We start from the raw sequence: 15156 nt of genomic DNA, 5'->3' as shown, positions 1-15156 counted from the left end.
GCACAAAATTTGGCAGTTTCTCAGCAAAATTCCCAACATCCGTAATATATTGATTTTATGGTCAGTGAAAAAATGTTCATCTCCATGAAGTCTAATCTCTCTCTCTCACACACACAGAGATACACACACACACAAAAAAAAGGGGAAAGTGAGCCAAGAATAACATCTCTGTGAAAAGTGCTACACATGACAGGCTGTGGTTTCCCTTTGGGAATAAATGTTACAATTAGATCAAACACATATCATTATTATTTCAATATCATCAGGATTTTCTGTGAAACAGTACCATTTCCAGTTCCTCAGAGAATGGAAATGGGTTGAAGGTTATGCAACTCAGGCAATAGGAACCCTGGAGATCTCAGCATTAGTAAAATATCTGGTAAGGAATATGTTGGTCAAGGGACATGCTTCATGCCTTGGCCAAAAATCTAGGCCTTATCATACAAAAAAGAATCCTTTTAGACAGTTCAAACCCAAATTAAATTATTATGACTTTAAAAAAAAAACAACACTCCCCCCCCAATAAACAGTGGAAAATCCTTTTTAGCACTATTCCAGCTTTAAGCTTGTGCTAATTTAAAAGAGGAGAATTTCTAAAGAGCTTGCTAGAAATGGTGTACAAAAACATAGTGAATCACAGCATCTAATACAGCTTGTGGGACACCTCTGTTTTTCTTAGTACTGGGACATTAAAAATCTTGTAATCATAAGACTATGTGTTTTGGCTACAACAGAGATCATCAAATTAGATTTTAGATAAGAAAAAAAATCCTCAGTGTACCTTGAAAGTAATTTATGAATATTTCAACCAGTGAGGCATAACTTACAGAATGACTGCCTTAAATGTTCCTGCACAGCTGAGCTCTAAAAATAATAATTTGCTGTGCCATCTAGACTGATGAGAAGACAAGCCCTTCCATTTGCTGGAAGGAGAAGTAATCTATACTAGCGGGCCAACAGAAGACTGAATCTATGATCAACTGATTTACCTTCTGTATTAGCTAGAAATAAGGAAGGAAAACATAAAAAGAACAAGCCAATACAGCATCATGAAAAAAAATTCTAAAATAAAGGTGTATCATACACAGCTAATTAATATTCTGCAATGATTTGGCATATCTTAATCATCACAGTTCAATTATTTGAATTTAAATGTTATCATGCCTTAACATTATTTTAAAAGCATCCATTATTCTTACTGGTCTTATGAAGTTCGCTACTAAAGGGACAGACAGACTAGGGTCATGCCTCATAGACATGCCTGATGTTTGTCGTGGTAAAGCATTTTATCTCTCTTTTTGTTACAGATAAATAACAGTACAGATTGTGAATGGGTTATAAAATGATGGACCTGGCTTCAGATCACATACCACTAAGTCTCCCTCTTATTTTATTAGAATTTTAGAAATTTACCATCTTTTTTAATACAAATTGTTTGGTGGTAACAAATGAGAGAAAAAAAATGCAAGAATACTGCATTTTTTATAATTATTATTATACAATACCTTCCCCTCTTTCGTCTGCACAAAAATGTATATTCTATGTAATTATAAATACGCCAGACCTATCTTCAGATACACATTTTCCAAATTCTTCTGTTTGATAAACTTTCAAGAAACGTATGTTTCACTGTTGTTTTGATTTGGCAATTGCAGATGCAATTATGCGCTTGCAAAGTGGGGTATAACCTTGTTACCAGTTAACAGTTCCTCGTCTGTTAATTCCACGAGTATAGGTTTGAGCAAGGAATATTTTGAGATATGTCGACACTGTTGAATATTTCAATAAACTGTTCTAATAATCAGCCTGAAGGCCAAAAGCACGCAAGACGTTCAGTCAGGTGCACTAACAATGTCTTGAAAGTTACTGGAATTGGCTTGAGAAATAATCTCTTCCCACATCTTCCTCTAGGTCTTCAGCTCAGTTATAGCCTAGAGGCAACGACTGCTAAATCTGCATTTGTTTCTGTTAATTTTATATTCTACACTGATATCTCAAGGTGTCACTTCTTCCTTCAACCAAATCTTCAGAAAAGCTGCTCCCATTGTAAAACAGAAAATTTAAATTGTAAAAGCTGCCCCTGGAAATTCTATGTGTCCTCAAAGCATCCTCATGCAGTTAAATGAACAGGTGCATACAAAATAAAGGTGTCATTGCCTCAGTGAAAGAAACTAATCTGTGGTAAGAATGAGAATGGTCCTTTCATGTATCTATTTAAAGTAAACCCAGTCTTGAATATTCAAATAAGTGAGATGATATTCAGAGATTGCTTTCTCCTGTCTTTCAACTCGCACAAGTTCTAGTTAAATTAAAAAACAACAGCACGTGGAAATTTCTCTGAGCTGCCCTCAAAGACAGAAGGGAAGATGAATTTTGGAGGCTTCCTCTTTTCTACTTTGTGAGAATTCATACGCGAAGTGACCCTTTCTTCAGATCTGGTAAGTGATTCGCTAAAAACTGCAGTTCCCTGTTTTCAGTGCTCAAACTTCAGTTTGTTAGCCTGACTCAGGCTCTTTATTTAGGAAGAGACTAACAGCACAGTAACATAGTTACCCTAGTTATCCTAAAGACAGACTTTTGCTCTTCCAGGGGGATGAAGAAAGACAAAGAAAACTGCACTGTCAGAGTAAAGGTCCAGTATCCTGTCACCAAAATACAGGTGCTTCTCAGGGATGCAGAACAGTCTAAGAAGCAAGGCATGTATGAGGTGATGTGTAGGCACTTAGAAACAGACATGAAATGCGTTGATAAATCCTACACAAAGCTTTATCCAGTGCTCCTGAACGCAATCCTCTATCAACAGAGGTCTACGTGGTTGAGTCAGTGAAATAAGAGCAAATGAAAATGAGAAGAGGTTATGCTGTACCTAGTATCCTTTGCTGTTCTAGCCTTTTGACATGTAACATTGCACAGGGTAAAAAGAAAGGAGTCTAGTCCATCATCATCTCCTCTCCACTGTTATGGGCAACTAAGAAACAATGGCATTGTCTATTCATTCCTATGAGATACTGCAATATATGTTCTCCCAGGAAGAACTCAAAAAAGACTAGGTCTCTTCCCTAAAAGGCATTTTCTTTTTTTTTTTTTTTTCTCCAATGAAATCACAGGTAATAGTTTCGTCTCACAGCTATCATCCTTTTTGGGAAATCACATTCCGTCAACGGGGCATGCTGCAGGACTGTGCAAATGAGAAATGGTTCATTTACTGAAAGCTGAACACTGTGAGAAATGGAACCGCAAAGTTCTTTCTATCGTTTACAACTTTAACGTCTTCTTATGAAACTTCATGAAAACCTGTTAAATGTTATTATAACTATATTAATCAGATAGTGAAGTAGCAGATACTTTAAGAAATGTCTTTAGAAAAATTCCTTCGTCTGGAAACATGGACTTCATAGGCCTCCATATCGTGGGGATAAAGCTGCCTATACCAGTCTGCTGATAGCAGAAGAGGTACCTACTGTCAACACAACGTCCATTCATGAGTCTCATGCCTTGTGTTTCACTGGAAAGCTTTCTCACCAGAGGTGGCCAGGGAAATGAAAGATTTTAGAAGATTTAATAGGATTTTTATGTCATGCAACGCAAACAGAAAAAAAATAATAATATCGTTTTCAAAGCAAGTATTTCTGCTGGTTTTCATTTGGTTTGAGCATTGATGCCAACTTCTAGTCAACCTATAAGTCAACAGTAGATTTTTATCATTTCTCCTTGTATTGTTTATGATATTGTACCTATGAAACTTTTCTGAGCATGGAATAGAGTGGAATTAATTTTCTGTGGTGCGTCACGATGGTTTAGATTAGCGTGCATACAATACTTCCCGCATTGCCTTTCGAATGCTGCACCGTTGACTGCATGGGGTTGGCACAGTTAGTCCAAGCGTTCAGCAGTCACAGCTCTGGGTGCTGCCAGTGACAGCTGTGGCTGCTGGAAACTTCTTAACAGCCATAGCAACAAACACAAATATGTACAATTCTTAGTTAGCAAAGTACGCAACTAACACTTGTGCACATGGTCAGTGGTTAGCACAGCATCTGGCTACAGCAATAAACTGAAACACTAGTTAAGGCCTTTATCTTTGCTTAGTCTCATTTTGGCTTCCTAAAGTGTAAGAAAAAGAGTAGTTTCCTATTTACTTCACGGGCATGCTAAAGCCATTTTTTTTCCCACATATGCCCGGGGCTGTCAGCAGTGAAGAAGCTACCTTAAGCTACTGTTTCTTTATTGAAAAATAGTCTTTGGCTGCTTTCCACTTAGCACAAGAGCTACCAAAGAGATATCTCAACAGCACTGATATCGCACCAGCTTCCTGAAATATGGGAAGAATTCACAATTTTGAGTTTGTGTTCAAAATAAGTCTTGACACTAAAAAGTAAACCATGCTTCAATTTTGCAGTCCAGCAAACCAGGGGAGATAAAGAAAACATTTTATGAATGCATCCTTGTCCAGTTCTACTAGATTTTAATCTTTCACGCATTCAGCAGGGTAAACTGTTTTGTTACTCAGCGAGCTCTTAACACTTTAATGCAAATTTTGTGATATTTTCTTAGCTACTTACAAAAATACTTACTTTCGTCTTTCTGCCTCAAATTTACTCAGTAGTTTTCGGAGACCACCATTCTTAAACCCTTGGAAATGTGCTGCCGGGGCTCCCACAGTGATGACATCGTACAGAGCATCTAGAACAGGAACAGACAAGCACAGAGATTTGAATGCACCTACGCCGAAGGTATGGAAACACTACAATATCTACTTCACAGGATGTGAGGACAACAAGTCTACATTATTTCCAAGGAATAATCGAGAATCTGTGTCTCAAGCAGGCCCAAGGGCTAATCAATCTTCCTATACAGCCACCTGCATACCTTAGAAAGTTTATCTGATTTATTGCTACATCTAAATTATATACCGCAATGTAGAATAACATTCTAGCTCCGCAGTTTACAAAGCTGCCATGTAAATTGGCCCTTTGTGTACTTCACTTTATTGCCCCTTCCATTATTTAACTTGTAGTCATGTTGAGATACACAGATTCATGCATTTTAGAGTCTAAAGAGACCATTATGATGGAATAGTTTGACTGCCTGAATAATACAGGCTACAGAATTACAGCTGATTCCTGCATCAAGATTATGTCTTCTGGTTGAGTGAAGGCATTTTTTTTCTTTTTTTTTTTTATTTAAAAACAAACCCAAAACAACAACCAAAAAACCCCCACAACACAAAGAAACATCTAATCTTGATTTAAAGATTTCAAGTGACAGTGACAATAAATGCATTCCCAGAGAAGTTGCTCCAATGATTAATCAGACTGGTAAAAACCTCAATTTCTTTTCTAGTTTGAATTTGTTTAGCTTCCACTTTCAGATATAATTACCTGTTTAATGACAAACTGAAGAGCCCTCTTCTATGACATATGCTTACTTTTTGTATATGCTTATAAACACAGAGCAAGTCAGCTGTTTTCACCTGAAAAGCTACCAGAATGGGAAATACACTATACTATTGAAATTCTTGCCGAGACAACAAACTGTTGTTACTCTCTGTGTGTACATGATGTCTTGTGACATAAGGGATGAACTTTTTCTATGGATGTATGCTTAAAGAACTGGAAATGGAACATCTTTTTAAAAAGAGCCTCTCATTTTGTGCATGTGACTGACTGTCAGCGCAGAGATGAAGATTTAATTACATCCCAAACCACAATAATTATTCCTTCAAAGTCTAAAGATTACATTTGTAGAATTTACGTTTGCACTAAGCAGTACCTGTTTTGTGCACAAGTTTATTGGAGGTATAAAAATACAGGTCAGAATGCCTCATTCTTAAAATGTATTTCTAAAGGAAGCATTAGAGGATTTTTTTGTGTGAACTGTTTTATTCATCAAGGAGGCCTTCCATGTAAATTAAAAGCTAATCCTTGCCTAAAATAGAACTTTTCTTGCATTCTGATGGTAAACATCCCTAGAAGCAAGAACACTGTAAAAGTGCTTCACAGTTAATGAACTATGCTTTACTTCCAGAGTTGAATCTCAAAGCATATTCGCTCAAATTGATTTGAACTCTAATGAATTGTTGACTCCTCAATAAAAGGAGAAGTGACATAATTTCATTAGCCTAAGGTGAGCTTCAAGGTTCTTAAATAGCTCATTTTTTCATGTCTTCACAGAGGTTTATCCATAATACATAAACCTGGGCTATTAGAACTCCATCAGTACTTGACAATAAGTAGTTCTATTGCTTAAAACATCAGTGGCTTGAAACCAAAATAAGAGATGAACCCATCAGGTTAACTGAATAATGGTTTCTGATTATGTTTAGAGATAACTCATGAAATTACAGGAAAACATTTAAAAGACTAAACCCTGGTGCTTTTTCAAACTCTCAGAAAATAGATAGTGACCCTGCTTATAGCTACTTTGGGGGTGATTTACCCAGAAAGAAGATTTCATTCATCCTGTGGCCTCTTCTCAGCATGCTCAAGTAGCAGCTGTTTGAGGCACAAACACCCAGAACAGATGAGCACCCATCCTGTGCAAGCAAACATGGGAGAGTGAGGATGGCAAAGAGGAGGAAGATTTCTACGACCCTGGTGATGGGCACAGGGCAGTCTCACTCCCACTTTCCAGACCACAGTACACCAGAAAGTGCTGCAAGACTCAGGAGGAATGCCTTGTGATGTGCTCCACTTACACATCACCGCGGCTCCTTGTGAAGGACATGCAGCGTCAGCATAAGTGCCCTGGTACAGGAATGCTCCAATAACTCACAACCGTCATCTGCTTCAAGAACAGACTACGACTGACAACCCTCTACAGTGGAGGCAAAGCTTAAAATGCAGCAGAAAGTCAGAGGAGCTGTATCATCTCGTCAGTGTGCTCCCCCCAAATTACTAATAGATATAAAAGCCCCCAACCTTTCCTCACATACTTCAGAATTTGAAGGAAGAAAATGCAAAAGATTAGAGTGCAAGGAAACCGAGATTTAAATCAATCGTTCATGTTAATTATTCTGATTCAAAGATACACTCACCTTCTGCTTATACAAGAGAAACAGTAACACCAATTACACACTCACCAAAACTCAACAATTCCTTCACCATGCAGAAACATAAACTACCTGATCATCACTCCTTCCTGAACAAAGCACAAAGGTTTTGCAACATGGTGACAATCATAGCGACATGGTAGAATTTCCATAGACCTATGCTTTACCAAACCAATTAAAAAAGCTGAGGGATTTTTATGACTAGCATAGCTCAATCTTGAGTTTGAAACAACCTGCTTGCCTTCATAGGAGGCAGTGTCACACACTGGACAGAAGCAAAATAAAAATCTCTCCAGTTCACTGAATTTATTTAAAACTAGCACACTTAATGTATAAATTAGGGACAAAAGCAAAGCTATGGCAATATAACATATATTTTCTATTCCGTGCCAGTACCCAATAACAACCCAAATCAAAGTTCAGTGAAAGTAAACCTATTATTGATCATGTTGAACAGAGAAAGCACATATCCATGTCCATACACATGATAGACAGGATTAAAATCTATCTTGCATTCCCAAAATTAAGACATCTGATAATGTAAGCGTTAGTGACAGCTTTATGGCTCATCAGTTAGTTTAATCACCACCTCTGTGAATGTTTCCGTGTTTTCCTTTTGTGTTTGTTTGGGTTTTTTTTCCCTTTTCTCCTGTCAGTCTCCTGGTTACATTCCAGGTCCCCTTTGATATATGTCAAGCACAGCATGGGATGAGAATGAAAGACCAACTTGATGTCAAAGTGCTGTTTACTCCAGAATGATTAGCAGTTGCTACAAAGTGTTCAAGCTGTATATACTGAATACAAGACACAACTCCTTAGTGCTCAAAAAACAAAACTTATTTCAGTAAACTAAACAGATGGGATAGTGTCTATGTAATAGATACAGACATAATTTATTCAACCAAAGGCAAATAGAATGACAATCTTCAACTACTTTTTATTGTATTGATACTTTAGCGCTACCAAAATATACTAAACATATTGAGGAACCTATTTTGCATATACAGAAATAAAAAGAGCTCCCCATATCTAAGGTGTCAGTCTTCCAAAAATATGTGTAAGCAAAAACTCCCCATTTTAAAGACAAGTTCTCTATTAACATTTCACAATGCCTAAACTTGAGTGTAACAAGAGCAGTGTTATCTAATCCTCATGTCAGTGGAATGAACATGAGCTAAAGAAAAAGGGGAGAGTTTTATAATTTAAACAAAGTTCTAAATTTAGAAGATGATTCTAACATTTGTTTCTTTCTGTATCCTTTTCAATTATGGATTAACTGTATGCCACAAGCAAAGTGGGTTTGGAGGAGAAAGCAGAAAATTCATTAAATACAAACCAAAACTCAAGCAGCGTAAAGGTTGTGGGTGATTAAGTAAGTGGCATGTCTCATTTCAATTTTTTGTTTAGCAAATAAACACACAATGCCCTGTTCCCAGAGAGTTTTTCTTGAAAAGACATAAAATTAAGGTTCTGGCTGCCTATAGTCATTACAAATCTACAAATGCTTTTGAGTTAATTAATTAACTTTAAAACATTAGCTAAATTAAAATTTGTGCTGTCCTGTCACTATAAATCCCCATCTTGTTAAAATGTTTGGAGGCACCATTATTTAGTAAAAGAAATAATGAAATATTGAACCAATACAGTATCTGACAATCAGAATTCCCCATGTTCCAACCTGGAAGTGGATGAACATCAGCAGTACACAGTAAAATGCTCCTATAATCATTGTTTGCAGTAACGGTTTTAAAATGTGCTTAGATGCAGAGGGTATAACGCAAAAACATTACAGAGTGTAATTTCTGTGTTTATACAGTGACAGCAAATTTAATAGATCTCAATTTATCAACAAATTATTCACTGTACTATGATTTGCTCATATGCATGTATCATCTTTTACCTGTAAACGATGCTGCTAAAATTATATGCAAACAGCAACAACAGAATTTTGTATTAAACAGAATCACAGACGACATTCCAGAAAATTATCCTCCTTTCCAGAAGGCATTAGAAGTTCACAGTATTTTCATAATAGTGAGATATTTTCACTTAACACTAAGCAAATGCTTACATGGCACAGGGTAGCACTGAATAAGCTGAGGCACAAGCAGCTCATTAAGGCTTCCTAAGAAATAGGATATATTAAGTTTAGAAGTAACACAGTCCTTAATGGAACCGTGCAACTCACATTCCCTAGGCCGGTGAGTTCATCCTGGCAGTCTCTGGGAGGAAATGTGTTGTGCTCTGTGGCTATCTCTGGTGGCACAGTGTGGGGAAAAAAACCCACCTTAGAAACAAGACAGGCAAGACCGGCTTTTACACTACACTGACATTAAAAATCACAATGAAAAATTAAGCCAGTGCCCTAGAAGGACGTGAATCTTATTGAACATTGTGCATTGTGTCAGTATGAATCATGACTGTATTAGTTCTGCTCTGTTATAACAGAGTATTTTTAACCATGCATAGGTTACCAATGCATTTCAGTGAACATAATTCTGCATTTACTTATTTCTTTGAAGTGTCACAGAAACAAAATAAGCACAACACCCCTGGAATTTATTTTAAAAAAAGAACTCGGAAGAAATTTAGTTAACCACTCCTTAGGTTTCCAAGACCTGCAGTCAGTATCCAAAACTTGTGCCTTCATAAAATAAGACAGAGAAATCCCTTGCATAGCTTTAACTTTGGACCCAATTCCTAAATTTCAGCATAGACTCAAGACTTCCGATCAGTCTCAGTAGCAGTACATCTGGATGCAGGTTTCAGAATTTGTAAGGTAATGTAGAGGACAGGGAAACTTCATCACTTCTTTCATCTCATGTGTTACTTAAGGGTGCTCCTCTATGGACAGTACATACTCAGTTGCTCTAGAAATATTCCAAACATCCAAAACTGAAGGCTTGGGTTTTAGAAGCAGATGCCCAGGCCTGAGAGAATGAAATCAAACCCGTCAGGAAGACAGGCAGATTCCAGATACGTACACAAAACAGAGGCAGAAAATAACCACACAGAAAGTTTCTAGGGCCCATTAAACAGTCTGTACAGCAGTACAGAATTTTAAATAATGAATTTGGCAGCTTGATTTTGATTTTATTAAAAAACCAAACTAACCAAACCAACCAAAAAGCTAAGCAACAATCTAGTCATACAAGAAACTTTCTATATCAAGCCGTGCTACATGAATCTTACAACCAAGCTAATACTGTCCAAACCAGTGATTGGCAAAACACATGCAACATGAAATCAATCTCAGAATTTTCTTTAAAAGTCGCTGTATGTCCTGCAATTTTTTTTTTCTTGTCAGCATTATTCCAAATCCATGTAAACCCAAATTACACATACAGTTATTATACTAAAAAAAAAAAAAAAAAAAAAAAAAAAAAAAAAAAAACTTTCTGTGTTTTTTATTTGTGGCATCTTTACGTGCCACCTACAAAGTTTAACATGTTTGTTGCCAGTATCCTACCATTAAGTGAAGAATTCAAAATGGCCAATAACTCTCTAACACCATACCTTTCAGTTCTACTGTGGTTTTAAGGTTTCATCTGAAAGCTTGTCCACCTAATGTTCATCCTTGAAACTGGATACATAAATTAAGAAATTTACAGGTTAACAAGAGCTAAAATGGCAACCATACCACTCGGTTGCAAGTTTAACTGTATTTCAAAGCATACTTTGTCATACGTGGGGAATTTCTCTGCAGAATATACATTACCTTTCAATCGAGGACTATGCACGTGCATTCTTTGCAGATGAAGATTAATTGGGATGAATTCTAATGTTTTTTCTCCTTTGCTACAGCTTGATTTGAAGGAAGAACCTGAAAAACCAAATTTTAAAGAATCATTATTTTAAGCACCCAGCAGATGTTTTCTCTTCTTTTTAATGCAAGGACAATACTTGCATGTTAGGAGTCGTCTTTAATTTACTTTTAATGTGTAATTGTATACTAGGAGAAGAATGGTTCACTAACCGAGTCTCAGCATGTATCCATATTGGAAGCAACAAAACAGCTTTTAATTCACAAAACAATATAATTTTTTATTCTAGGTGATAGACATTTTTACTGCTGTCTGAAATTGGTCTGCACTCTGCTGGAAACAATGTCACAGTTAATGTGCGTTATGGTTATCCTGTGCTAAAAACACAGGGATACAGAGCTATGATGGTACTACACTTACACCAAGAAACATTTTTTTCCTAAACCAAAAGTATTACATTGAGTAGGCTACGCATTCTTCCTAGAAAGTTCAAATAAAGAAACATAAACCATCTTAAGAAGTGCTACAAATTAGTTTTCCTTCTAAAAAGCCAGAATCACAAGCAGCACAAAAAAGCTGGGAAAAAAATTTAATCTGATTGCGTACTTCAAAAATATAAGATTATGAGTAACTCTTCGGTGGTATAAAGGAATATAATTAAAGCCTGACAGTTTGGAAATGTAATTTACCTGGAGATATTTGATACAGTTTATATATAAAATAAAAGGGTGTAGATTAGGAAAGAGAGGTGGTCCTATCTTCTCATTCAGACAGCCCAACATTTACTTAGATGATTTTTTCAGCACCCTATCATTTTGCCAACTATTAATCATTTTGACTACAGTTCCTCTGATTCAGATTGGATTTAAAGAAAAATAACATTGGAAAGGTCCAACCTTTTCTTGGAAAAAAAAAAAAAAAAAAGAGAGAGATAAAGGAAATATTTGAAATTATTCTTTTTGACTTGCTCGACTAAGATTTGCTAGAGGTTTTCTGTTGAAATTGCCATAGATTCCAACAGGACTAAGTACTGAGCCTCCCAGTGCAAATCACATTGCCACAGGGCACCAATGATTCTCCAAGACCAGCCAAGCCTTCTTAGGCTGCTAACTAAGTTTAGTAACTTCAAATAATAATTTAACAAAGATTAATAGCAAAGGTAGCAAGAAAAGCAATTGACAGGAGTCAAAGATTCAGATTTGATAGGAAACCTGGACATGCAGGCTGAAACCAGGAATCACTGATGATGAGGAATAGCAGTGGGAAACCTGTATCTGGAAGGCACAGAAAGTCAAAATTATGGGAGCAGTGAAGGGAACTCGAACTGTATCAGCCATGAAATATGAATAGTGCCGCTGAGGAGATCGTAAATCATTAGGAGAGGAAACAGAAAGGGGGGACAGATTATTTATGAGATTTCAGCTGAGACCAAGAACAAAGCTTCAGGAATGGTAACTGGATCTGAAAAAAGGAGACACTGGCAGAATAAGAGGAGAATAAGATGACAGCAGATTAAAAGGGACAGGCAAAAGAAGAGTAGGAGGGAGAAGAGGAGAAGAGCCTGCTAGAGGACACTTCTGTCCTGATGTGGAGTAGAACATATACAGCATTGCTGAGTGTTGTTATTCCTCTTTTCAGGGAATAGCTGTGAATCAAGAAACCCTTCCCGTCCAGTGCCAGAAACATATGGGATAATAACCACCCACTGCTATCAGTTACTCTGTTTACTTAGGTATGAGAGATCCATGCAGTGGAATTAATATCTCAATCTGTATTTGACAGTATCCTCCATACGATAAAACTAATCTTCAGTATAGTTTGTTTGTTTTTAAATAACTTGGTAAGTTGTACTTAAGGACCAAGAAATGTATGTTCCCTCTAATAAAATAGTTGCTATTACGGTTGCAAAATTAAACTCTTCAAAGTTAGGAAATACCAGAATATAGATGCAACCTTCATTTGATATCCACCTGGAGAGGAACCGTGAAATAAACTTCCATGGCATATCACACACTAGGTTTTTCCAGCTCACTGAATGTTTAGGGTCTTTGCTGGTAGCTCTAGAAGTAGTGATTCAATATTTTGTTTCCAACTTTTACTTTGGTATCCGGATTCAAATATCTTGCTTAAACCTCCCACAAAGACAGGATTATTAATTTCCTCAAACCTGTCTGCTGCATGCATCACAACAGTTTCTAAGGGCTTTACAAGTATTTATAGAATCATTTTAACTGACTGAGTAAAGGGGTTAGAATTTTATCTGTTCTAATGGTAGAGAATAGCTTGAGGTCAAAGCATTTAAGCAACAGTGCATCAATATGAGATATAAGATATCATTCTGCAGAGCACACATTATAATGCAATATCACATTCCATTTTGGAAGCACAGCTCCCACTGAGCTGAATTACATCCATAAGTACTGAGTACTTCTGCAAAACAGCTTGTATCTATTGCCAGGCTTCCAAAAAAGAAACACACACACTAGCCACATCTGAAGTCTGACGTGTCTACTGTCACATAGGAACTTTGTGACAGAGGCAGGGATGGTCCAGTTCTCCAGAGCAATATTCAGTTTCCTTAAACTCCTCCAAAAGGAGATTGGAGATATTCGCACCTAGATGACTTGCATGGAGTTGGTCCTTCAGAATTGTTTGTGAGAAGATACATATAAAAAGCCCCTTGTTAAAGGAAAGCAATTGTTCAGTGAGTAACAAAGCAAAAATGCTAAACATGTTAACATTGACACTGCTTTTGAGGTACCAAGGAGGGAGAAGAGTGTCACTGAGTGTTAGTGCTTTCACATATCTCTGGCTGCCAACATGGCAGCGAGGCAAAAGCACTCCATGGCTTTCCTAGAGGAATGTGGTCAGTTGACCTTGCCTTAAAATAAGGCTTCCCAAAATAACAACTCCACTCAGAAATTTTGCATCTGAGGCCAGATAACAGAAGTCTGATCTAGTTTAGAAAACGAAGCTTGTCGAGTTCTGAAGCAGAAGTAGTGCTGATCACAAAACCACCCCTGCTCGGATGGGTGGCTGCCTGTTGGGAGCAGATCTGGATCTCCAGTGCAGATGCACAGGTGACTCCAGAGCACTGCACTCCTTAATATGTTTCAGAATGGAGAGAATTGCTTTAACCTGAACTTGGGCAATGTGCTGACAAAGATAAAATAAGAAGCCTACACAGCCCAAACTGTAAAGCAAAATCTTTTCTGGCATGATTCTCTGACAATGGGAAAGTAAAGAAGACTCTGATGAAATATGGTGACTTGAAAAGTCTGAATTCAAGTTGTACTCATATCTCTGATCTTAGCATTTTCTGTCTTGTGAATACTTTAATTTCCAGTCTCTACAATGGTCTCTCATTGTTATTTTTTGTGCAGCTACAGTATGAAGTCAAATATGTCTGTCTTGCTTTTCTTATCAAACACTATAATCTTGTTTTTTAAAGTTATAATGTGTACTGCTTATAGAGAAGAACCATCCCAAATGGGCATGTAAGAGAAATCGGGTCATCTTAAAACTTGAAGGGAATTTTATCCTCATCCACCCTATTGCTTTTAAAAAAAACCCAATACCAACAAACTTCTGAAAACTGTATGCAGAGATCAATCTTTTTCACACAGAATTGCAATTACTTGTAAATTATATAGGCAGAAGAAAATCTAGTTAAAGGCAAGTAATGGACAGCAGAAGCATGTAGGAGTCTGTTCTAGTTTTTCTTTTACTTTTGGGCAGCCAAATCCTACATTGCCTACTGGATCAAAATGCAGATTTAAGGTTTTAGCGTAGCTCTACATATGTATACACAATATATCCCCCTCTATAATTAAAAAATGTTAGACCTCTGTGGAACAACTTTAAAAGGATACTCACTACTCAGAGGATTTATCTAATTTAATTTTTGATTTGATAAGAAAAAAAAAAAATAGTGCAGGATTGAAAGTAAATATTGTCTTCATTAGAAGGACTGGCTTTAGTCCAGTAATGAAGGCTTTAGAATGTGCACATATCCCACTGATCACAACAAAATAAATTTTTCAATGTCAAAGTAACTTTTCATACAAGATTTCCAAGTATAAACAAGTATTTTACCAGCACTGTACTAGTAAGGGGGGGAAAGGGTTGTTGAAGAAATGAGATTTAGTTATTTGCCTGAGCATTGGCCTTAAAATTAACACCACCTCATTATTTCTTATCTCCACTACAATTATTAGGCTGCTTTGGTTTCCTGCTTTGCTTTGTTTTTGGAGAAATGTTCCTACTCTTTTTCATATTTACTGGTGCTGTCCTGAATAATCTCAGGTTCCCTGGTCCACTGCCGTTCTCTCAAACCACAGG

At 36.9% G+C, this 15156-nt stretch overlaps 1 protein-coding gene across 4 annotated transcripts in view; it reads right to left on the bottom strand.

The window, feature by feature from the left end:
* The window catches only part of INPP4B (inositol polyphosphate-4-phosphatase type II B), a 332198-nt gene that overhangs the window by 81564 nt on the left and 235478 nt on the right, over positions 1–15156 (bottom strand). For all 4 annotated transcript variants that reach the window (XM_026866972.1, XM_026866970.1, XM_026866969.1 and 1 more), the window contains 2 exons: positions 10770–10874; positions 4575–4683 (listed from right to left, as the gene is read on the bottom strand). In XM_026866972.1, coding sequence (XP_026722773.1) covers positions 4575–4683; positions 10770–10874 — 214 coding nt within the window. The remainder of the gene's footprint in view (positions 1–4574; positions 4684–10769; positions 10875–15156) is intronic.

This window comes from Athene cunicularia, unplaced genomic scaffold (genome assembly GCF_003259725.1).
Source record: "Athene cunicularia isolate RWA unplaced genomic scaffold, athCun1 SCF_1, whole genome shotgun sequence".
NCBI lineage: Eukaryota > Metazoa > Chordata > Aves > Strigiformes > Strigidae > Athene > Athene cunicularia.
The sequence above is the reverse complement of the archived record's forward strand: the minus strand, read 5'-3'. Positions and strand labels throughout refer to the sequence as shown.